Raw genomic sequence first — 24,637 nt, forward strand, 5'->3', positions numbered from 1 at the left:
AGTTTCTGTTTTAGTGGTGAAAATCAACCCTGTACCTTAACCATTATAACAACCCCCATCTCCTTACTAGGGATGCAGTTCAGGAGACCACTGAGGAGCATAGCACAATTTTAAAACTGCCTGTAACAAAGGAAGCAGCTTGTTAACAGCTCATAGCCTTAATCCTCTGCACTAACTGCAAGGCGTTTTTAAAGATGCCACTAAATCAGGCAAGTCTTTTCAAGACTGTGGCCAGTGGTTCTCATTGTGTTTTGTCTTTTGTATTACTCATTTCTTCATCTTCTAGACACACTTTTATTACCCAAAAGTAATATCATCTTCTGTGCTACAGTTAGTGAGCTCTAATGTATGTCTGTCATATGAATGCCCCAAGCAACACCTCCTCCCTTATCTGCCATCATTAAGATAAACCATCACATTCAGATTTCCCTCCTTATGGGCATCTGTATACAGCACCTCTGCAGATTATACTGCTATTACTATTCTCCGCTGTAAGCCATGCTGCATGCCCCCCTTCCTTATACCAGTCATTGCTACCCCTGCACCATCTTTCCGCTGTAATAATGATAAGTAGGCCTTATTGTTACATTTCAGTGATAATTGACTTTTCAGAAAGGATAGTAAGTATGGAACCATATTGTTGGCATCTCTAATCTGGGAAGTAACTACAATGAAGTATACAAAACGCACAGCCGAACTATAAAAGTTTTATAACATGGATTTACGCATAATATTATCAAGTAATGTATCCTGAAAAGTTGATTGGCAACCCTAAATCCCTTTTTTTCACAATAGATCAATTTATTAATACAGTGAAAGGCGATGATTTAAAGGAATGTCTCGGTACTTGTTGCAAAGCTGAAATCACAGCTCTTCCTGTACTTTGAAATATTGTCCTTCCCTTATTCTCATGCCTTACTACAGATACAATGAATTTAATCAAGTCTACCTTAAGTTACCACTGCCCAGGTTCTCATACCCACCATTCCTGCTGTCTCTGTCCTACTGACTGTCAGAAATTATGGAAAACAGAGTTAGCAGTCTGCAAATCAATGCATCCTTCTGATGTGAGGGGTTCTTTCCATACTTCTGAATATATTATCTATACAGTCATACAGGTCAGAAAAACTGAAATTCAATTGTGCCCTTTTCTCCAAGTTAATATGATCTTGGAAGTACTCTAATTAGAGACCACCAAATCAACTAGCAAGTGTATTAAAGAAACTAAAATAAAAAAAAAAAAATACTGAAGATGGTATAGAGTAGACCAGCATCAAAATTTAATAAAATTGAGCACTTTAATTCTCCATAATATCCAGAACTTCATCACAACACATGAGATGAAAACAGTTACGTATTTAAATGCTCAAAAGATGCATATACATGACACACAAAAAATGCAAATGTAGTAAAAATATTACCTAGCCAAGGAATAAATTACATAAATAGTTAAATATACATTTCCCGTCTGGTAAAGGTTTTAAAAATCATTTAATATTAATATGTGCATTTAGGCTGGGGGAAAATAAAACCTAAAATAAAGCTACCAGTATAATTAATCTTCCAACTGGTTGTTTTAATCACCACACCTCAACGATGTAACCACAATATCCAAAACACTAAACTGTAATTTAGTAAAATTTTTCAAATCACACCATGCCTAAATAAAGCAATTTTGGTATCCATGTTTCTAATAGCTGCACAGTGTTCATGTATTCATTTGCAAAACCTTCTAATAATTTTTCCTATATAAAAGCAAAGACAGCAGGAACACTGTGCAATATATACTATACATTTACTTTGACAAGTGAAATTTCCTTTAGTATAGATGATTTTATTAACATGGGGCAACATTATAAACCCTCCAACTTTTACAAATTTATACCATTTATAATAAGTACAAAGGGTAAATGCCTTTTCTAGAAATGGATTTAGCAAGCTTGTGAGTAACGGTCTTCATCAAAACAGTAACATCTAAAAATAACCAAAGTTCCTTTGTAACTAAATGTAAAAATTCTGTACTATTATTTCATAGGTTCAAGGTTAAGCCTAGCCATTTATCCCTTATGAGGCTCAAACCATGCACCTTGTGTTTATAAGGCAAACACCTTAACCATTAGGTCACCCTCCCAACACAATTTAAACCAAAGTTTATCACTAACTCTAAATCTTTGCCCCAAATGAAAAATACATCATCAGTAAAACATTTATAAAATACATACTTAAAAAAATGATGTTTGTAATAAATAATTAACTTCCCAATTAGCCATCACTAAGTTGGCAGAATCTGGAGCAGCTGTGGCACCCATGGCCATTCCTTTTACTTGATGACAAATAACACCATTAAAAACAAAAAAAAATGTTTTTTAAGAAGTAACTCAGTCAATAAACATACTGAATTAACTTTATTATTGGCAAAATCAGTGTTTAGACTTAAATTCTGTAACACAATCTTTTTTTCTGGAGCATTGCAGTATATAGATAGTCTGCATCCATAGTAATTACAATGTTTTCTCTTCCATCGAATGTGTAATTTCTGAACAAATCCAAAAAAAAAAAGCCATGAATCTTTTATCTATAAAAAATACTTTGTACTACAGGATTCAAAATGATAGCTATATAAATGGAAATACAGTCTGCTTTATATCCACCACAAGCAACAGTAGTGCTAAGAGCTGGTTGCACAGTACGTTTGTGAATTTTAGGCACTCCAGATGAATTGCCCCATCTTTGATTTATCAACAGAATTTTCTAACATTAATTCAAGATATTCAGTACACTTAGCCTGATCCGTTAATACTATTGATCTCATCTGCTTTCATGATGCAAACGTGTTCTAAATAGATCAGGCTGATTACAGCTCCACTTTCATCCTTATTAAAATGTAAAAAAAAAAAAACTTCTGCAATACTTGTTTGCTTAAAATAAGGCAAATATATTTTTCACACATCTCAACAAAAGTATTTTAAAGTAGTTATCAAGTGCAGGTTGTACCGACTACTTGTTATCAAAAACCTTACGCATTAGCGCAATCCATTTTAAAAGTACCATATAAACAGTACTGCAAATTCAACCTCTATGTATAAGTCAATAACTCTGATAGAGTATTCACTAAATTGGGCTTCATAAAGGTATAAAATGCAACCCCTGGAAAATAACTGCAATTGTATCTGATTCACTGAAGAAACTCAGGTTGTAAATTGGCATCTTCAGTGATAACGACTTTTTCCTCATCCTCACGCTCTCCCCCTTCCTCTCATCTGTAATGCATGTTGCTGGGGTTGGGCAGAATAAAATGTTATGTCATGTTCATCATGCTGATTGGTCAATAATGACCTGTTGGTCAACCTCCAATACCTCCTCAATTGCCATTGATTCAGCAGATTGGCTAAAAAACTTCATCTTTGTTCAAATCTAAGTAAACCTTTAAATGAGATTGAAATGTTATATTATTCTTGTCACCAGGAAATGGATAAATATGTAACTGTTTTCATCTTGCTAGTTCTGATGAAGTTCTAGATATTGTGGACAATAAAAGCACTGAACTTTATTAAATGTCAGTACTGGTCTATGTCTCCTGGAGTGTTGTTTTTGTTTTTTTTTAATATTTAGGGACTGATGGCAGGGGAGCAAAGCCTTCATACAGCGGGAGATGCAGCCACTGTGTAACAATGGTTTTTGATTAATTCATGTAGTAGACAAATGGAATGTTGAGATAGTAACAGTGGTGTACTGGGCTGTGATAACATTGCTGCAGAGAAACAAAGGTCTGTCATTTCATGATTTGATTGGTTTGCATTCACTGTGATCATTCTAATAGCAGGTTGTTGTCCACAATGGTGTTCTGGAAAACATTTGTTCAAATTCGGGAACCTCTTCAGCATACTGCATTAGCAATGGGTATACAGTCCTGTTTCAGTGGTGCAGAAGGATGGTGCCCTGACTGCGACCCAAGCAATGTGGGTTTTGTTGCTCATCTTGTACATCTGAATAAGATGAAGAGGCTTGGGTATTTGTTTATGTAGTTTATTATACACAAACACATCAGGATGTATGGCAAGACATTAAACTTAAACAAACTGACTGACTGACTGCTACACACATGCAAGCTATCACTCTGGCTGTTCACTCAAAATGGCAGTGTTACTTGCACGTGCTCAGTACTTATATGCACGTGCCCTCTGACTGGAATGTTTCTTAAAGGTATATTATACACTCTGATCTACATCCTTCCTCTTTACTGAGTTGTCTCACATAGGCAATGACATTTGAATAGGCATGCAATTATACATGCAATAATAAACAAAAGAACAGTCATGTCCAGGTTGCTGTGTATCTGGAACTAGGTCTGGAAATGCGATCTGATGTCGTAATGTAATAGCTAGAACTGGGTTTATCAACAGGAGCAGTCATTGGGGAATGTTCTGCTTCAGGACTCTCAGGGATATTCTCAGGAACAGGGATAGCTGATGGAATGTTTTCTGGAACAGGAACATTGGACAAGTCACTCTGAGAATTAAAGTCTTTATCACAGGCAAGATGCTGTAACACTGGCTCGGACACTGGTAATAAATGTTTCCAATTCCATTCCTTGTGATTCTACAATGTACGATCTCAGCTCTTGACACAAACTTTTCCCAAATCAGATGCAATCAAAACATTTTGACATCTGCATCCTCACTATCTCCCCTTCTTGTAATGAATGGAGCAGTTTGCTGGTCCTATCATAGTAGGACTTTTGGGACAAACTTTTTTTAACAATTGTGCTTTTACTGCTTTGTGGTTTTTAGCACATGGAGCCAATAAATTGTTGCTATTGGTAATGTGGTTCTGGTTTGTCTCGACATAAGTCTTTGGGCAGGTGAACCAAGATGATCATCATGAGGAATGTTTCTGAGATTTAGCAAGTTTAGAAAAACATCCTGTATTGTCACGTTTGGATTTCTCTAACAGCTGTTTTGCATTTTGAACTGCATGTTCAACCAAGCCATTTGACTGTGAGTACTCAGGACTACTTGTAATATGAACAAAGTCTCGCAGTTCAGCAAATTGTTTGAACTGCTGACTTGTAAACTATGCAGCATTGTCAGAAATGACTGTGCTAACTACCATGGACAGAAACATGTCTCTTCAACTTAGTAATGACAGTATTGGATGTTAGGCTAGGAAATAGGTCACTCTTGAACCAATCTGAATAAGTGTCTACTGACGCCAAGTAATATTGACCATTCCACTTGAAGATATCTGTGGCTAATGTCAACCAAAATAGTTTGGGAATCTGGCTTAACTGAAGTGGTTCTTTCTGTTGATGCGGCTTTGTACTATTACAAACAGAACAAGATGAAAGTATTTTCCCAATATCTTTTGACATAGAAGGCCAAAATAATAGACCTCTCACCCTTCTTTTGGTAGAATCAGTTTGTGGGTGGCCACGATGCAAGATCTTAATATACTCTTGTTGTAAGGATTTTGGAACAATCACTTTAGGACCTTTCATGATGATACCACTGTCTGACAAAACCTCATCTCTGAATGGAAAATACTGTTGCACTTCTACTGGTAAACAAGATTGCTTTGAAGGCCATCCTCAACTGATAAAGAGGTTGAACTGCTGGAGAATTGGATCTGAAGCTGTGTGCGTTCTAAGCTCATCAAGACATGTGGAAGAAAAAATTTTCACTTCTATGACTTCAAAATAAAGTTGCTCATTGTTATGCTGTTCTGTGTTTTTATGGGCAATCTAGATAAGGTATCAGCAAGATAAAGAAGTTTGCCTTTAGTATAAACAAGATTGAAATTTTACTTTTGCAGTTTGGACATCATGTGTTGCAATCTCACAGGAGGTGAGTGTATTTGCTTTTTCAAAATAGTGACTGGAGGTTGGTGGTCAGTTTCCATCTGGATAAGTTGGCCATAAATATAATCAAGGAACTTCGAACATGCAAAGGTAATTGCCAAGAGTTCTTTCTCAATCTAGGAATACTGCATCTTGGTTTGGGTAAGAGTTTTCAATGCATAGGCTACTAGTCTACCCCCTTGAAGAATGACTGCAACTAGACCAAACTTAGAGGCATCATAGGAAAGAGTAACTGGTTTGTGAACATCACAGTAGAGTGGGTGGACTGACAATTTTCTGTTTCAAGATATCAAGCACTCTTTGGTGTTGCTCTGACCAGGGGAGGAGGTTGACATAATGGTTAAAGTGTTTACCTTAAAACACAAGGTGCAGGGTTTGATTTTCACATGGGGTAATGGCTAGGCTTAAAATGGCTGATAAGGGCAGTAAGCCTAGTACTAATCTATGAACCTACGAACCTATATTAGCATAGAGTGGGTGGGCTAGCAATTTTCTATTTCAGGACATCAAGTACTCTTTGGTGCTGCCCTGACCAAGACCAGGCTATGTCTTTGTGTGTCAGCTCTCTTAGCAGTGCTGAAAGTTGGCTTAAATCTGGAATGAACTTGTCTAAACAGTTGACCATACCAAGAAAACTTTGTAAGGCTTGGACATTGTCAGGACCTGGCATCTCGAGAATTGCTGTTTGCTTGGAAGGATATGGTTGTAATCATGAACTGGTAAACAAATGACCAATATAAGTAACTTCTCGTAGCCTGAATTTAAACTTCTGAAGATTCAGCTTAAGATTCACTTCACACACTCTTTCCAGAATTTTCTTGAGGTTTCTATCATATTCAACTTCACCATTGCCTCCTACTAGAATATCATCTACTATAATAGCACATGGATAGCCAGAAAAAAATTGTTGAAGACTTCACTGGCAGAATTTATTCTGAATGGCATTCTCAGAAATCTGTATCTCCCAAATGGCATACCAAATGTGGTTAACAATGAAGATTTTGATCAAGCAAAATTTTCCAAAATGAACTCTTTGCATCTAACACAGAAAAAACAGTGGCATTTAGCATGAGGGCAGCAACTTCCTCGACTGTGCATAGGATGATGAGGTCTTTTTAATGCTTTGTTTAAATTTCTTGGATCCATACAGCTTCTGATATCATCTGAGCTTTTCTTATGAGCTACTGCCATGGAGGATACCCATTCAGTTGGTTCTTCTACTGAACAAATTACTCCTAGCTGCACCATTCTGTCTAGCTCGGCCTTGACTCTGCTCTGCATAGCTACTGGAACTTTTCGTGCTGGTCTGATAAGACCTCTGAGTCTAACTTTATGGAGTACACAACTGGGAGTTTGCTTAGTTTGTCTGTTAGAATATCAGCATACGTAGAGAAAATGCAGATAAACAATATACTTAGAGTAAATAGTTTGGGCAAAATTTGAGTTGTTCTCATTCAAGCTTACATGGTGGACCTCTTTGTTAAATGAAAGTAGTCCCATTTTCAAACTGTCTCTGAGGTCTAATAATGACTGCATGTGTCTCTTGACTATATAAAACTGCAAGCAATAGCTGTTCCCAGCAGACTAACATGAAAGCACTACTGAGCTTTCAGTTTGAATCTCTTCACCACCGTAAACAACAAGCTTTGCACACTTTGCCAATTCAAGTTTTTCTACAGCTCTTACTCTAGCAAACGTTTCTGCTGACATAACATTGCACTTTGAACCAGTATCTGCTTTGAGCTCTACAGGACTCCCATTAATCCGAACAATACAAAATATTTAATTCTTTGCCCATAAATCTACTGCATTGACTGTTTCACCAAGCACAGGCACACCATTAACATAAAAAGTAGGGTTGCAGCTTTCTAATTGGTCAAATTGCCTCTTTGAATGTTCCTCTTTATTAAAAGAATGTTCATTGTTTGATTTACAAAACCTTTTGAAATGATTCCACCTCTTGCAAGAATGGGACTGCTGACCAAAAGCTAAGCACTTTTCTCGTTTGGGCTCAAGGTTGCCACCACAATTATGACAGTGGACTATAAGGCTAGCTACAGGTTTTGTTGAGTCACCTCTGTGCTTTGCTGTGTGCACTGCAGGCCTTAATGAAGTTGCTCTGAGTTTTGCTGGAGCTGCCCTGGTTGTGGCCACACCCTTAGACCTGTATCTTTTAACCTCGTGCTGCATACTATCTACATTAGCTCTGGAAGGTACTGGAAAGCTTGTTTTCTCATTTGTAAGCATACTTGTGTGCCTTTCTGTAAGCTCATATATCTGACAAATCTCAATGGCCTTGTTTAATGTTAAATCACTGTCTCAAAGCAAAATATTTCTCACTGTGTTATTATTAACACCACACACAAGCCTGTCTTTTATCAACTTATCTCTCAAATCATCAAATCTTCACATTTTAGCCTTATTTCTCAAGTCGGTTATATATGCTGTAAAAGCTTCACCAGGCTTTTGATCTCTTGTATAAAATAAATGTCTTTCCACTGTAATATTAATTTGGGGGTTACACATTTCTCTAAATTTATGTTTTAAGCACAGTCTTCCCTCATTTTAGCTGGCACCATAGTATGACAGTTCTCCCCCTCCCCTGCAAACAGAGCAGGTGCATACACAAATGAACGCTCTCTTTCAAAGACTTCTGAACCAGATAAATTAAGCAGAATAAATGCCTTTGTACATGTGTCTTTGTCAAAAAAGCAGCCTGTATGAAAATATTGTATTCTTGCTCCAACACTCTCCAATTTTGTGCAATATTGTTATCAAACACAAGTGGTGTGGGTCTGCAAAATCCTTCTGCCATGCCCAAGAATTATAGTAAAACACAATGCAATTCTGGCCCTTGTAATTATGTATGAACATGCATACACACCAGGTACTTGTAATAATATTCAAATGCACAGTAAACTCTTCAAAAGACTGTACTCTGTGACATACTCTTTGAAATTATTGTACATTGTGAAATAACTGTACTGTAATACTGCACACACTTGCCAAACTCTTTGCACACTTCGGATATTTCAGATAACTTTAGTTAATGTGGAAAAGCAGTACATAGGAAAAAAAATACGGTCGTTTTCCCTTTTTTTATATACATTCTATGCAATTTGAATATTGTTCCAAATGTTTTCATAATTATTTCTCTGCAATGGTGCAGCAGTTAACATTGTCACCTCACAGCAAGAGGTTCTTGGCTGGGGTGCCTTCTGTGCGGAGTCTGCATGTCCTCCCTGCATTTGCGTGGGTTTCCTCTGGGTACTCTAGTTGCATCCCACATTCCAAAGACAGGCATCTGGAGCATTTCTCCCCGGGCCTCCACTGAAAACAGACTCTGTCCTTGTTGGACTTTCCTGGTCAATAAATAAATATGTCGCAGTTCTGGACATTTCATTTAAGTAGAAATCTGTTTTGAGCATTCTGAGTGCTTTGTTTTATATTTGTTGTGAGAAAAATAATTTAAGCGAGTTTTAGTACGTGGAAATCATTTCTGACCTGTTTGCGAATCATTTAAGCAGTAGGGATATAGGATACTCCTATATATTCCTGCACTGCTTGTCTCATTGTTGTATTAACACCACACACAAGCCTATCTTTTATCAACTCATCTCTCAAATCACTAATTTTAGCCTTATTTCTCAAGTCGGTTATGTATGCTGCAAAATAAAATAAATGTCTTTCCAATGTAATATTCATTTGGGGGTTGCACATTTCTCTAAATTTGCATTTTAAGCACTCAGGGTCTTCCTGCGTTTTAGTCTGCACCACAGTATGGCAGTTCTCCCTCTCCCCTGCAAACACAGCAGGTGCATACACAAATGAATGCTCTCTTTCATTGCCTTCTGAACCAGCTAAATTAAGCTGAATAAATGCCTTTGTGCATGCTTCTTTATCAGAAAAAGCAACCTGTATGAAAATATTGTATTCCTGTATGGATCCCATTCTGACACGTCACTCGTCTTGTACATCTGAATAAGACAAAGGGGCGCAGGTGTTCGTTTAAGTAGTTTATTTTACAGAAACACATCACGATGGATCGCAGGAACATTAAACTTAAATGGACTAACTGACTGACTGCTACATACATACATGCTTTCACTCTGGCCGCTCACTCAAAATGGCACTCTTGTTTGCACATGCTCAGTACTAAATGCACATGCCCACTGACTGGAATGCGTTTTAAAGGTATATCACACACGCTGATCTACAAGTTTGATTACAGATCCCAGGTCTGTGGAACCAGGGTGAGAGGGAGAAGTGAAGGGCATAACCTATTTGCTACTCCCAGAAGAAGGGGAGAGTTGCGGGTACTTAGGGAGCTAACAGCAATGTGCGTTTCTCTAATGGAGATCTCTGAATCTGTGTCAGTGGTTTGCGGTTGTGTATGGGGCTGTTTGCAGGCAATGCCCCATACAAACATGTGGGGAAGCCAGCATGGCCAGCCCTCCTTTTATGGCTAAGCTGAGCACTCATTTAGAACCATCATTGATGGCTGTCTAAATGATGGCCTTTCTCAGTCGACCCTTACCCCAGTGATGGGGAACAAATGGGCAGATTAATTATGAAGATCTGATAATCAACCAACAAAAAAGTGGAAAAACACAATGGGTAAACATTCTGCATTTTGCTGTATTAGCATGGCACTTATTTGATTTGATATTATCAGTGCGCAATTTGACTAAATCCTGCAACCTTTATTGAAGATAAAATTGTAACTATAGCACAAAGGCCTAAATCTACAAGTATGTGAATATCTGGTCAAACCTATGAGTTGCTGAAACTTATGGATCATAGAATTTGGGGTTAAAAAGAGACGCAATTTCAGTGCAGACTATGATAATAACAGTTTTACTTGTTTCATTCTGTTTTTGCAGGTCTTCACAGTGCCCCATCAAAACTTAATCCTTCTGTGACCAGTGGGATTTCCCAGATGACTTCTAGCATGACTACAATATCTGCAGGTCAGCCTTCAGATGCTCCTGCCCTACGACCCTATCGCCTGGAATCACTGGATTTCCCCTCCTCATCTATTAGAACCAAGGGCAAGAAGAAAAAGAATGACTTCCGAATGCTAACCTAAGAGTAATGACATGCCTAGTAAATAAACTGCCAGCTACTCTTTGTACATATAAAAACCTTCTACAACAGGAAGAGTAGACTTTTTTCACAGGTGACTGCTCTGCATCAGAAAAAACATTCTAAGCAAAATGTGTAACTGTGTTCAGACTCAAAAATGTCAGCTTCTTTTAACATCATTCTTGATCCAGTAAATGGCAGACATGCTACTTAATGAATGATATAGTGTTTTGGAAAAATGCTATGATATGAGGAGTCTTATTGAATATGTTTTATTTATCAGGATATATGTGTCTCCTTTCCTTATTCTGCAGAACCTCTTGGTGCTGTTCCTACAGTGTGTTATCACTAAGTTTTAGTATTAACAAGCGGTAAGTGAAACATGACATGCATGCAGTTCTTAAAGGAAATAAGAGAATTTTATGGATGCATGTTTAAGTTAATGTCTAGTCTACAGAAAGTGTTGCTGTTTATGTGAAAATGGAAAGCGTTCCCATAACATTGTTTTCCCTTGAACTATCCAGTGTAAGTGACAGCCATATCCTATCATACCAGCAACAATACTGTTTTCTTTTTTGGCCAAAACACATTTAGAAACTGCTCATATGTTATACTGCATGAAACCGGAACAAAATATCAGTTCCCATAATGTGCCTGTGCTGTGCCATTAGATTCCCATTAATTCTCAAAGTATGAAGTTGTAGTGATTTAAGGCACAACTCAGACAAAAAGTTTCCTCCTTCTGCTGGTTTAGTGTAGACTTTTTATTTGGAGATAAAAATGATCGTTGAAAGACGGGCTGGGATTCACAGAGGTGTGTATTATGCCTGTATAATGTTATGCAAGAGATAGCACTGGCATACAAAGCAAGAGGGCACATAGTAAAGTAGATGGGCAAAAGTATCAGACAACACAATACTATAGGAACATACCAGAAGAATAATGCTAATCCAGCATGCATGGGGAGAGTGCATGATGTCATAACAACACTGTTCCTCCTGAAGGCAGATGGGCAACAGTAACAGACAACGCAGTACTATACGAATGTACCAGAAAAGTAATGTTACTCCAGCATGCATGGGGAGAGTGCATGATGTCATAACAACACTGTCCCTCCTGAAGGCAGATGGACAACAGTAACAGACAACGGAGTACTATATGAACGTACCAGAAGAGTAATGTTACTCCAGCATGCATGGGAAGTGTGCATGATGGCATACCAAAACTGTGCCTCCTGAAGGACGCCCAATCCTGAGTGGCACAGAGAGAGTACTAATAATGAAATGCCAGCTGCAGTGATCGACAGAGAATGAAGTGAATTCAGCAGTGCCACTGCCTCAACCCTGTATATGAGAGACACAAGGGGAAGAAAATAAGACACAGACATATGACATGAGCAGCACTGCACTTGTACACTGAAAGGCTATACAACACATAGACCTCCCACTGCCTGGAGAGGTGTTCCAGTCTTGTGCAGCAGCCAGACATATTTAAACGATGTCCCCCAACAACTATAAAACAAAATGTTAAGTTTAGGTGGACAACATATAATATATTGGGAGATAAATGGACCCAGATACATTAAATGTTCTGATGCACCCCCTGAACCTTTGCTTCATACTGGTGAAGCATTTCAAAGCATCAACCTTTACCACCATAACGTCCTCTGTGAAATCCAGCTCCCTCTGGCACACCATGCAGGAGCATTGTAGTTAATACTAGAGGAAGCGGCCATCAACTCTCAGTGGGTCTATCTGAGAAACGTTCTAGTAAACCTCTACACATAGATGCTCAGTGCTGCATGTCTAACAATGGGGTGACACATTGTGACATGGCACCACAGATACCCTTGGCCTAGTAATGTAAAAGTGCTGTAGACGTGGAGTACACCTGGGCTAGGAATGTAAAAGTGTTGTAGACGTGGAGTATACCTGGGCTAGGAATGTAAAAGTGCTGTAGACGTGGAGTACACCTGGTCTAGGAATGGTAAAGTGCTGTAGACATGCAGTACACCTGGGCTAGGAATGTAAAAGTGCTGTAGACATGAAGTACACCTGGGCTAGGAATGTAAAATTGCTGTAGACGTGGAGTACACCTGGGCTAGGAATGTAAAAGGGCTGTAGATGTGGAGTACACCTGTGCTAGTAGTGTAATGGAGTACACCTCGGCTAGTAGTGTAAAAGTGCTGTAGATGTGGAGTACACCTGGGCTAGGAATGTAAAAGTGCTGTAGATGTGGGGTACACCTGGGCTAGGAATGTAAAAGTGCTGTAGATGTGAAGTACACCTGGGCTAGGAATGTAAAAGTGCCGTAGACGTGGAATACACCAGGGCTAGGAATGTAAAAGTGCTGTAGATGTGGAGTACACCTGGGCTTGGAATGTAAAAGTGCTGTAGACGTGGAGTACACCTGGGTTAGTAATATAAAAGTGCTGTAGACGTGGACTTCACTTGGACTAGGAATGTAAAAATGCTGTAGACCTGGAGGACACCTAGGCTAGGAATGTAAAAGCGCTGTAGACGCGGATTACACATGGGCTAGTAATGTAAAAGTACTGTATACGTGGAGTACACCTGGGCTAAAAATGTAAAAGTGCTGTAGACTTGGAGTACACCTGGGCTAGTAGTGGAAAAGTGCTGTAGACACGAAGTACACCTGGGTTTGAAATGTAAAAGTGCTGTAGACATAGAGTATACCTGGGCTAGGAATGCCAAAGTGTGGTAAACATGGAGTACACCTGGGCTAGGAATGTAAAAGTGCTATAGATGTGGAGTACACCTGGACTAGGAATGTAAGAGTGCTGTAGACATGGAGTACACCTAGGCTAAGAATGTAAAAGTGCTATAGACATGGACTACAGCTGGACTAGGAATGTAATAATGCTGTAGATGTGGATTACACCTGGGCTAAGAATGCAAAAGTGCTGTAGACGTGGAATACACCTGGGCTAGGAATGTAAAAATGCTGTAGATATGGAATATACCTGGTCTAGGAATATAAAAGTGCTGTAGACGTGGAATACACCTGGGCTAAAAATGTAAAAGTGCTGTAGACGTGGAGCACACCTGGGCTAGGAATGTAAAAATGCTGTAGACGTGGAATACACCTGGTCTAGGAAAATAAAAGTGCTGTAGACTTGGAATACACCTGGGCTAAAAATGTAAAAGTGCTGTAGACGTGGAGTACACCTGGGCTAGGAATGTAAAAATGCTGTAGACATGGAATACACCTGGTCTAGGAATATAAAAGTGCTGTAGACATGGAGTACACCTGGGCTAGGAATGTAAAAGTGCTGTAGACGTGGAGTAGACCTGGGCTAGGAATGTAAAAGTGTTGTAACATGGAGAGTACCTGGGCTAAGAATGTAAACGTGCTGTAGATGTGGAGTACACCTGGGCTAGGAATGTAAAAGAGGTGTAGATGTGGAGTACATCTGGGCTAGTAGTGGAAAAGTGCTATAGACACGAAGTACACCTGGGCTAGGAATGTAAAAGTGTTGTAGACGTAGAGTATACCTGGGCTAGGAATGTCAAAGTGCGGTAGACCTGGAGTACACCTGGCCTTGGAATGTAAAAGTGCTGTAGATGTGGAGTGCACCTGGGCTAGGAATGTAAAAGTGCTGTAGACATGGAGTACACCTGGGCTAAGAATGTAAAAGTGCTGTAGACATGGAGTACATCTGGACTAGGAATGTAAAAGTGATGTAGACGTGGAGTACACCTGGGCTAAGAATGTAAAAGTGCTGTAGATGTGGAGTACACCTGGGGTAAGAATGTAAAAGTGATGTAGACATGGAATACACCTGGGCTAGGAATGTAAAAGTACTGTAGATGTGGAGTACATCTGGGCTAGGAATGTAAAAGTACTGTAGACATGGAGTACACCTGGGCTAGTAATATAAAAGTGCTGTAGACATGGAGTACACCTGGGCTAGGAAAGGAATACACCTGGGCTAGGAATGTTAAAGTACTGTAGATGTAGAGTACACCTGGACTAGTAATGTAAAAGTGCTGTAGACGTGGAGCACACCTGGGCGAGTAATGAAAAAGTGCTGTAGATGTGGAGTACACTTGGGCTAGGAATATAAAAGTGCTGTAGATGTGGAGTACTCCTGTGCTAGGAATGTAAAAGTACTGTAGATGTGGAGATACACATGGGCTAAAAATGTCAAAGTGCTGTAGACGTGGAGTACACCTGGGCTAGGAATGTAAAAGTGCTGTAGACGTGAAGTACACCTGGGCTAGGAATGTAAAAGTTCTGTAGATGTGGAGTACACCTGGGCTAGGAATGTAAAAGTGGTGTAGACATGGAGAGTACCTGGGCTAGGAATGTAAAAGTGCTGTAGACGTGGAATACACCTGGGCTAGGAATGTAAATGTAGTGCAGATGTGGAGTACACCTGGGCTGGTAGTGAAAAGTACTGTAGAGACGAAGTATACCTGGGCTTGAAATGTAAAAGTGCTGTAGACATAGAGTATACCTGGGCTAGGAATGCCAAAGTGTGGTAAACATGGAGTACACTTGGGCTAGGAATGTAAAAGTGCTATAGATGTGGAGTACACCTGGACTAGGAATGTAAGAGTGCTGTAGACATGGAGTACACCTAGGCTAAGAATGTAAAAGTGCTATAGACATGGACTACAGCTGGACTAGGAATGTAAAAATGCTGTAGATGTGGATTACACCTGGACTAAGAATGCAAAAGTACTGTAGACGTGGAATACACCTGGGCTAGGAATGTAAAAATGCTGTAGACGTGGAATACACCTGGTCTAGGAATATAAAAGTGCTGTAGACGTGGAATACACCTGGGCTAAAAATGTAAAAGTGCTGTAGACGTGGAGTACACCTGGGCTAGGAATGTAAAAATGCTGTAGACGTGGAATGCACCTGGTCTAGGAAAATAAAAGTGCTGTAGACGTGGAATACACCTGGGCTAAAAATGCAAAAGTGATGTAGACGTGGAGTACACCTTGGCTAGGAATGTAAAAATGCTGTAGACACTGAATACACCTGGTCTAGGAATATAAAAGTGCTGTAGACGTGGAGTACACCTGGGCTAGGAATGTAAAAGTGCTGTACATGTGGAGTAGACCTGGGCTAGGAATGTAAAAGTGCTGTAACATGGAGAGTACCTGGGCTAAGAATGTAAAAGTGCTGTAGATGTGGAGTACACCTGGGCTAGGAATGTAAAAGTGGTGTAGATGTGGAGTACATCTGGGCTAGTAGTGGAAAAGTGCTATAGACACGAAGTACACCTGGGCTAGGAATGTAAAAGTGCTGTAGACGTAGAGTATACCTGGGCTAGGAATGTCAAAGTGCGGTTGACCTGGAGTACACCTGGGCTCGGAATGTAAAAGTGCTGTAGATGTGGAGTGCACCTGGGTTAGGAATGTAAAAGTGCTGCAGACATGGAGTACATCTGGACTAGGAATGTAAAAGTGATGTAGACGTGGAGTACACCTGGGCTAGGAATGTAAAAGTGCTGTAGATGTGGAGTACACCTGGGCTAAGAATGTAAAAGTGCTGTAGACATGGAGTACACCTGGGCTAAGAATGTAAAAGTGCTGTAGACATGGAGTACATCTGGACTAGGAATGTAAAAGTGATGTAGACGTGGAGTACACCTGGGCTAGGAATGTAAAAGTGCTGTAGATGTGGAGTACACCTGGGCTAAGAATGTAAAAGTGCTGTAGACATGGAATACACCTGGGCTAGGAATGTAAAAGTACTGTAGATGTGGAGTACATCTGGGCTAGGAATGTAAAAGTACTGTAGACATGGAGTACACCTGGGCTAGTAATGTAAAAGTGCTGTAGACATGGAGTACACCTGGGCTAGGAAAGGAAAAGTACTGTAGACGTGGAATACACCTGGGTAGGAATGTTAAAGTACTGTAGATGTAGAGTACACCTGGGCTAGTAATGTAAAAGTGCTGTAGACGTGGAGTACATCTGGGCTAGGAATGTAAAAGTACTGTAGACGTGGAGCACACCTGGGCTAGTAATGAAAAAGTGCTGTAGATGTGGAGTACACTTGGGCTAGGAATATAAAAGTGCTGTAGACGTGGAGTACTCCTGGGCTAGGAATGTAAAAGTACTGTAAATGTGGAGTACACATGGGCTAAAAATGTCAAAGTGCTGTAGACGTGGAGTACACCTGGGCTAGGAATGTAAAAGTGCTGTAGACGTGGAGTACACCTGGGTTAGGAATGTAAAAGTACTGTAGACGTGGAGTACACCTGGGCTAGGAATGTAAAAGTGGTGTAGACATGGAGAGTACCTTGGCTAGGAATGTAAAAGTGCTGTAGACGTGGAATACACCTGGGCTAGGAATGTAAATGTAGTGTAGATGTGGAGTACACCTGGGCTGGTAGTGAAAAGTACTGTAGAGACGAAGTATACCTGGGCTTGAAATGTAAAAGTGCTGTAGACATAGAGTATACCTGGACTAGGAATGCCAAAGTGCGGTAGACATGGAGTACACCTGGGCTAGGAATGTAAAAGTGCTATAGATGTGGAGTACACCTGACCTAGGAATGTAAAAGTGCTGTAGACATGGAATACACCTGGGCTAAGAATGTAAAAGTGCTATAGATGTGGACTACAGCTGGACTAGGAATGTAAAAATGCTGTAGATGTGGATTATACCTGGGCTAAGAATGCAAAAGTGCTGTAGACGTGGAATACAGCTGGGCTAGGGATGTAAAAATGCTGTAGACCTGGAGTACACCTAGGCTAGGAATGTAAAAGTGCTGTAGACGTGGAGTACACCTCGGCTAAAAATGTAAAAGTGCTTTTGACGTGGAGCGCACCTGGGCTAAAAATGTAAAAGTGCTTTTGACGTGGAGTGCACCTGGGATAGTAATGTAAAAGTGATGTAGACATGGAGTACGCCTGGGCTAGGAATGTAAAAGTACTGTAGATGTGGAGTACACCCGAGCTAAAAATGTAAAAGTGCTGTAGACGTGGAGTACACCTGGGCTAGGAATGTAAAAATGCTGTAGACGTGGAGTACACCTGGGCTAGGAATGTAAACGTACTGTAGATGTGGAGTACACCTGGGCTAGGAATGTAAAAGTTCTGTAGACATGGAGTACACCTGGGCTAGTAATGTAAAAGTGCTGTAGAAGTGGAGTATACCTGGGCTAGGAATGTAAAAGTGGTGTTGACGTGGAGTACAACTGGGATAGGCATGTAGAAGTACTGTAAACGTGGAGTACTCCTGGACTAGTAATGTAAAAGTTCTGTAGACCTGGAGTACACCTGGGCTAGGAATGTAAAAGTACTGTAGACCTGAAGTACACATGGGCTAATAGTGTAAAAGTGCTGTAGACATGGAGTATACCTGGGTTAGGAATGTCAAAGTGCTGTAGACATGGAGTACACCTGGGCTAGGAATGTAAAAGTGCTGTAGATGTTGAGTACACCTGGACTAGGAATGTAAAAGTGCTGTAGATGTGGCATAAACCTGGGCTAGGAATGTAAAAATGCTGTAGACCTTGAGTACACCTGGGCTAGGAATGTAAAATTGCTGTAGACATGGATTACACCTGGGCTAGGAATGTAAAAGTGCTGTAGATGTGGAGTACACCTGGGCTAGTACTTTAAAAGAGCTGTAGAGGTGGGGTACACCTGGGCTTGGAATGTAAAAGTGCTGTAGACATTTAGTACACCTGGGCTAGGAATGTAAAAGTCCTATAGACATGGAGTACACTTGGACTAGTAGTTTAAAAGTGCTGTAGACATGGAGTACACCTGGGCTTGTAGTTGCATAGATGCATAGATTAGTACTAGACTAACTGTCCTCAAGGGCCATATTAAGCCTAGCCAATTACCCCATGTGAGAATCAAACCCTGCACCTTGTGTTTTTAAGGTAAGCACCTTAACCGTTACGCCAATCTTTCCTCCCCAGTTCAAAAGTGCTGTAGACATGGAGTACACATGAGCTAGGAATGTAAAAGTGCTGTATACATGGCATACACCTGGGCTAGGAATGTAAAAGTGATATGGAAGTGGAGTTCATCTGGGCTAGGAATGCAGCTGCTGCACCCCTGCAGTGCCAGTGGTACTGGTCAAGAAGAGGTAGGGTCAGTGTGTAGCTGTGTCCTTAACTGAGGCATGTGCATGGGCGGGCCACATAGGGATATTCCATCTAAGATGTAGCAAACATAGTGGTGTTAAAGGGGCATGCATGCACGTGAGCATGTGTACACACACACACACACACACACACACACACACACACACACACACACACACACCCACACACATACATACATACACAAAACCATAAGTACATGCAGGACATGACACAGTCGTACAGCACAGTTGTGTATACCTGAGGGGGTTAATGCAATGGCCACAGGATACTGTTTACGGCATGAGATACTGTCACATCCAGGGTGGGGTGTGCCATTCCCCTTCATGCCTGCAGGTTTACATTACCATATATTAGGCCAACATTGTAATTGCAGGTGATATCTAGGTGGATACACTGGAGAGGAGACCATGCACGGTGAAACCAGGGAAAAACAGGCACTGCATTACATGTTTTTTCTGCAGATGTATGTCATGGGTGTGTCCACCCAGAGGAGACAGTGCCTGGAGAAGTTCAAAATCCAGGAAAATGTAGTGCGACTTCAAGCTGTTCTCATAGACGGCATGTGCCTACTGTCCAAAGATGGTGCAGACTAGTAAGTCAGGGACCAAATTTGGAAAGGCATGGTGCGATATGTGGGAGACCTTAATAGGTCCCTACAACAGGAACAAAGAAGGCTACAGATATATGCTTTACCATGCAGATCATAACACTTGGGACATTGTGGTGGACAAGATCATCAAAAAGGTGAATCAGGAACACTGGAGCAGCTGACAGTGGTTGAGGAGTTTGCCACCATCGTGTTTAGACATAGCTTCCACTCTTGGGCATTTGTAAGGAAGCTTTATATATATTATCTGAAGTAGTTTACTTCATTTGATCTTCAACCTGTGGGTTACGGATTTGTATTGGATCCGAGCCGGCAACTTTTACTAGCATCAGTTCCAAGCTCCAAACTCCTCCCCTTACCCATACTACACCTCCATTACCTTCCATCCCCAGATCTTGTTTGCCATGAATTGCTTTAGCATTGTGTCTCTAAAGCTCCAAAATTAGCAAGTGGGTAAAACCTTTGTGAATAGTTTTTTCTTCAGATTTTTGTGAGTTATTGTTAGTGTAGGTCCCCTTTCTCCTCCCCTCACTTGGTGCGATGAGTGTTAGAATTTTAGGATAGTTAGAGTAGTTTGTTCTGTTGTGTAGATTGTAGGTTCCCCTCCCCCCTCAGTGTTTTTCTGCATACGAGTGTGGTGACTGTGTGTGTGTGTGTGTGTGTGGGGGGGGGGGGGCTAGTTAGAAAGAAACTACCTGTTTTTTATTAGGTTATCTTTCTATTTAAATAGTATGGCTGAAAAGCTTGTTTTCAAGCGTTGCACAGAGTGTGGCCATAAGTTATCTCCAATGGATGGCCACACTCTGTGTGTTTTATGCTTGGGTGTTACCCATCTGAGTATGGACTGTAGCATTTGTGCGGGCTTCAACCCCCACATCCTTAAAGATAGGAAGACCAAGATGGCCCTCAAAGGCCTTCTTCCCCCTTCAGACTTTGTTTCCTCATCTCCAGCTTCGGTCTTAGCGGCTGCTGTGGCTACCTCTCCCTCCTCTCTTCCTCTGTTTTCTCCTCCCTCCCAGGCTGGGACTCAACCTCCTGTACCAAAGCCTGTGGTAGTGGAGCAGAAAAGAGGTAGAGAGAGGGAGAGAGAGTCAAAGGTGAGGGAAAAGAGAAAGAGGTCTCTGGACCTTGCTTCACCTACTAAGATGCCACAGATCTGTGACTCCCCTTGGCTCCAATCTCCGAGCTTCTCCCCGAAGCAGGAGGAGACAAATCCAGCCTCTCGGGCCTCGGTGCTCCGACCCACCAGGTCGGAGTCTGTGGCCTTGTCGCACTCTACCCGGTCCTTGTCTGACATGAATCTGGATAAAATAATGAGGCGATATATCCGTACACAGATCCAGATGGGGGTCTTGCCAGCCCCCCTCCCTCAGGCGGGGGGAGCTCACTTCCCTTTTTCCTACCTGTATCTACTTCTCCAATCTGAACTTCAGGTTCAAAGTATTCGGATCCGAGGTTGACTTTGTTCAGGGGGTCGGCGCCGACAGTACCTGCTTCCTTGATGCCGACAGCTGCCTGGAGCATTTTGTTTCCGACCAGTACGGATCTGAGCCGCTCTCGGAGCCGGAGCTTGGGTGTCATGTCTGAGGGAGTGAAACCTTTTTCTTTGTCGGCCAGGTTCCCTCCCTCGGAGTTCCATCCACCTCGGCCCGGCTCTGATTCTCTCGTCGGACACAGGGAGACCAGCTTTCTTATTGGTTTCTCAGGAGGTTCGCTCCCCTTCAGCATTCAACGTGGTAAAAAGGGTTGTCTCCGCTGGATCGAGACCCCTGACTCCCCCCTCAGACTCCTCCCAGACCCCCTTGGCTCTGTCTACTGTCCCCATCATTTTACCAGAGGGACAGCCCATGCTCGAAGAGCCCCAGATGGTCCCCCCTGAGGAACAAGTGGCTTGCGAGCTCACAAGCATAGCAAGAGGAGGCACTTGGAGCCCCCCCGAGTCCCTCACCAAGGACACGGACTTAGATGATGGAGAAGATTCCCCTAGGTCACCTCCCGAGGATGTCTCCTTTGGAGACATCATGGAAATCCTGCGGCATCGGGGAGGTTGGTCTGCCCCCAAACCTTCTTCTGATGAGTCCGTGTTTCTGGAGGCTTTCGGCATGGCCCATCTACTTCCTGGGTGTCCCCTCCCATGGATCCTTTGGTGGATCTGGTCACCTCACAGGCATGGAAGGAACCGAACACCATGGAACCTATCCCAAAAAGACCAGATAAGATCCTAAGCCCCCCCATAGACAGACCAGCATGGAACAAGGGCTCCCCCATAGACACCATGGTGGTAGCAGCAGCCACTAAGAAGGAACTTGCTCAGGAGAGTTCTTTGGTACATCCTCCTGACTGAGAGTCATGGATGATGGACTGCCTAGGGAAGCGGGTTTACGCTTCATCTACCTTTTCAATTAGGGGGCTGAACTACCTGGTCCATGACACTAGACTCCAATGCGACCTGGTAAAGGAGCTGGAGGAGTCTCCCCCTAAGTCCATGTCGCAGGAGGACAAGGTCTTGTTCTCCTCGAGGATGACCACTTTAAAAGCGGGGTACTTAACATGTCCATGCAACTCCTCCCCTGTGTTACAGAAGGAGTGGCTAGGGAGGCTGGGTCTGGCGTGTCCATGAGGCGCAATGCCTGGCTCAAGTTATGTGATTTTTCGGAACCCTTCAAGGCATCCTTTGCCAATGCCCCTTATGAGGGCTGTACTCTCTTTGGTAAGACCATCAGAGAGACACTAGTCCAGAGTGAGAGGGACGGGAAGACACTATCTGCCATTGGGATCCACTTCTTGAACCCGCAAAGGTCCTTTTCCCAGAACCAGAGAGGGCAAAAGAAGATGTTGTTCCGGAAGTCACAGTATTCCTGGGACACTCAGGGCTCTTATTCCCCCAGAGGCAGAGGAGGACAGAATGGACACCGGCCCAGAGGCAGAGGGGGTCCAAGGGTCTCGAGAACCTTTTCTCGGACAGACCCGGGCAGCAACCCTGAGGGGGTTGCCCGACTGCTCTACTCTGGAGGCAGTCAGCGGATAATTGTCCTTACACCTAGCAGCATGGGAGTCCATAACAATGGACCACTGGGTGTTTCAAATCATATCCAGAGGATACTCTATCCCCTTCTTGGGTTCCCCCAAAGCTCCCAGACACCTCCTGGATGTACTACCCATAAAAAGGGAAGCAACAACACAGGAAATTATCAAGCTGCTAGAAAAACGAGCCATTGAAACCGTCCCCCCAGATCAATCCAGATCAGGCTTCTACTCCAGGTTCTTTTTGGTGCCAAAGAAAATGGGTGGCTTAAGGCCTATTCTGGACCTCTCTACCCTGAACCTGTCAGTTGCCAAAGAGAAGTTCTGGATTGGTCACTTTGCAGTCCATCATGCCGTACCTGCAAGTGAGCGACTGGATGTGCTTGTTAGACCTCCAGGACGCTTACTATCACATAAAGATGCATAGAAGCTCCAGGAGGTTGCTCCGCTTCTGGCTAGGAGCTAATCATTACCATTTTTGACCCTACCTTTTGGTCTCACCACAGCCCAGGGTGTTTACCAAAGTAATGGCAGTTATAGTGGCTCACCTGAGGCTTCAGGGGATTCAGGTCTATCCATACCTGGACGATTGGCTCCTCACTGCTCACACCAGGTGTCTACTCTCCCAAACCATGGATTATTCCATGACTCTTGCCCTGGTTTGGGGATTACAATCAGTGCATCCAAATCTCTCCTAGATCCTGTACAAGTGATAGACTACATTGGTGCCAGGATAGATACTCTTCAGTACAAAATCTTCCTGACCTTGGAGAGAGTTCAAAACCTGAGGATGCATGTCTCCCTGATCTACCATTCTCATCTCCCTATGGCGGAATCGGTGTTGAGGGCCTTAGGCTCGATGGCGGTGACCATAACTTTTCTCCCGTGTGCTCGACTACACATGAGAATTCTACAGTGGACTCTAGCTGTACAATGGTCCCTGTTGGAAATGCCATTGACATATCCAGTTCAAATTAAGTAGAGTCTGTCGGTCATCCCTTATTTGGTGGATATGCTCTCCAGACATTTTGGAGGAACGACCTTTTGTTCCAGCCCCAGCCCAAGCCACAGTGACCATGGATGCCTCCCAACATGGGTGGGGGGCATTGTTTGGGCAGGACAGTCCAAGGTCTGTGGTCCTCCATAGAGACCAGCTTGCACATAAATGTCCTAGAGATGAGGGAGGTACTTTTATCATTGCAGGCCCTTGATGCCATTCTTCCTCTGGGGACAATTGCTATTCAGTCAGACAACATGTCAGTGGTCTAGTATATCAACAAAATGGGTGGGACCAGATCTTACCCCCTTTGTCACGAGGCCATGAGAGTGTGGGAATGTGCAATCTCCACTGGTCACTTTCTCATCGCAATGCACATTCCGGGATGGTCCAACATCCTAGTGGACAGGCTAAGTCGGACCATTCTGATGCCTTACGAGTGGTCTCTGAATCAGTCAGTAGCGGAACAGATCTTCAGTGAGTGGAGTCAACCTTGCTGCGATCTCTTCGCATCTCCTTCCAATGCGAAGTGCAGCAAGTTTTTTACTCTGAACCCCCTACCGGGGGAGTCCCCCAGAGACACTCTAGTTCATGCTTAGCCTTCCGGTCTTCTGTATGCTTACCTGCCAATACTTCTAATTCCGAGGTTTCTAAAGAAAGCTCATCGACTGGGGAGCAAAGTGATCCTCATTGCCCCATTCTGGCCTCACCAGGTATGGTTTCCCTTCCTTTGCTCTCACCTTCTGGCTCCACCTTGGATCCTAGATCCCATTCAGGATCTAATTTAACACCCTTTGGGGGTGCCTTATCCGAATCTGGACTGCCTGAAGCTCACGGCTTAGCTGCCCCAGTTCCCGTGATTGCTAGTACCCCTGGACTATCCTCCTCAGATCTATTTTGGTGGCTGCTCATAAATCTTCGACTAGGAAGGTTTATCACAACAAGTGGAAACATTTTTCCTTT

General features: G+C 42.3%; 1 protein-coding gene across 1 annotated transcript in view; it reads left to right on the forward strand.

Moving 5' to 3' along the window:
- KIF17 (kinesin family member 17) overlaps window positions 1–11,227 on the forward strand; it is a 1,182,720-nt gene extending 1,171,493 nt beyond the window's left edge. Inside the window, exon 14 of the mRNA XM_044063178.1 lies at window positions 10,741–11,227. Within this exon, the coding sequence (XP_043919113.1) occupies window positions 10,741–10,946 (206 nt within the window). The 3' untranslated portion in view covers window positions 10,947–11,227. The remainder of the gene's footprint in view (window positions 1–10,740) is intronic.
- The last annotated feature ends 13,410 nt before the right edge of the window (window positions 11,228–24,637 follow it).

This window comes from Protopterus annectens, chromosome 2.part1 (genome assembly GCF_019279795.1).
Source record: "Protopterus annectens isolate FY-2018-M chromosome 2.part1, PAN1.0, whole genome shotgun sequence".
NCBI classification, from domain to species: domain Eukaryota; kingdom Metazoa; phylum Chordata; order Ceratodontiformes; family Protopteridae; genus Protopterus; species Protopterus annectens.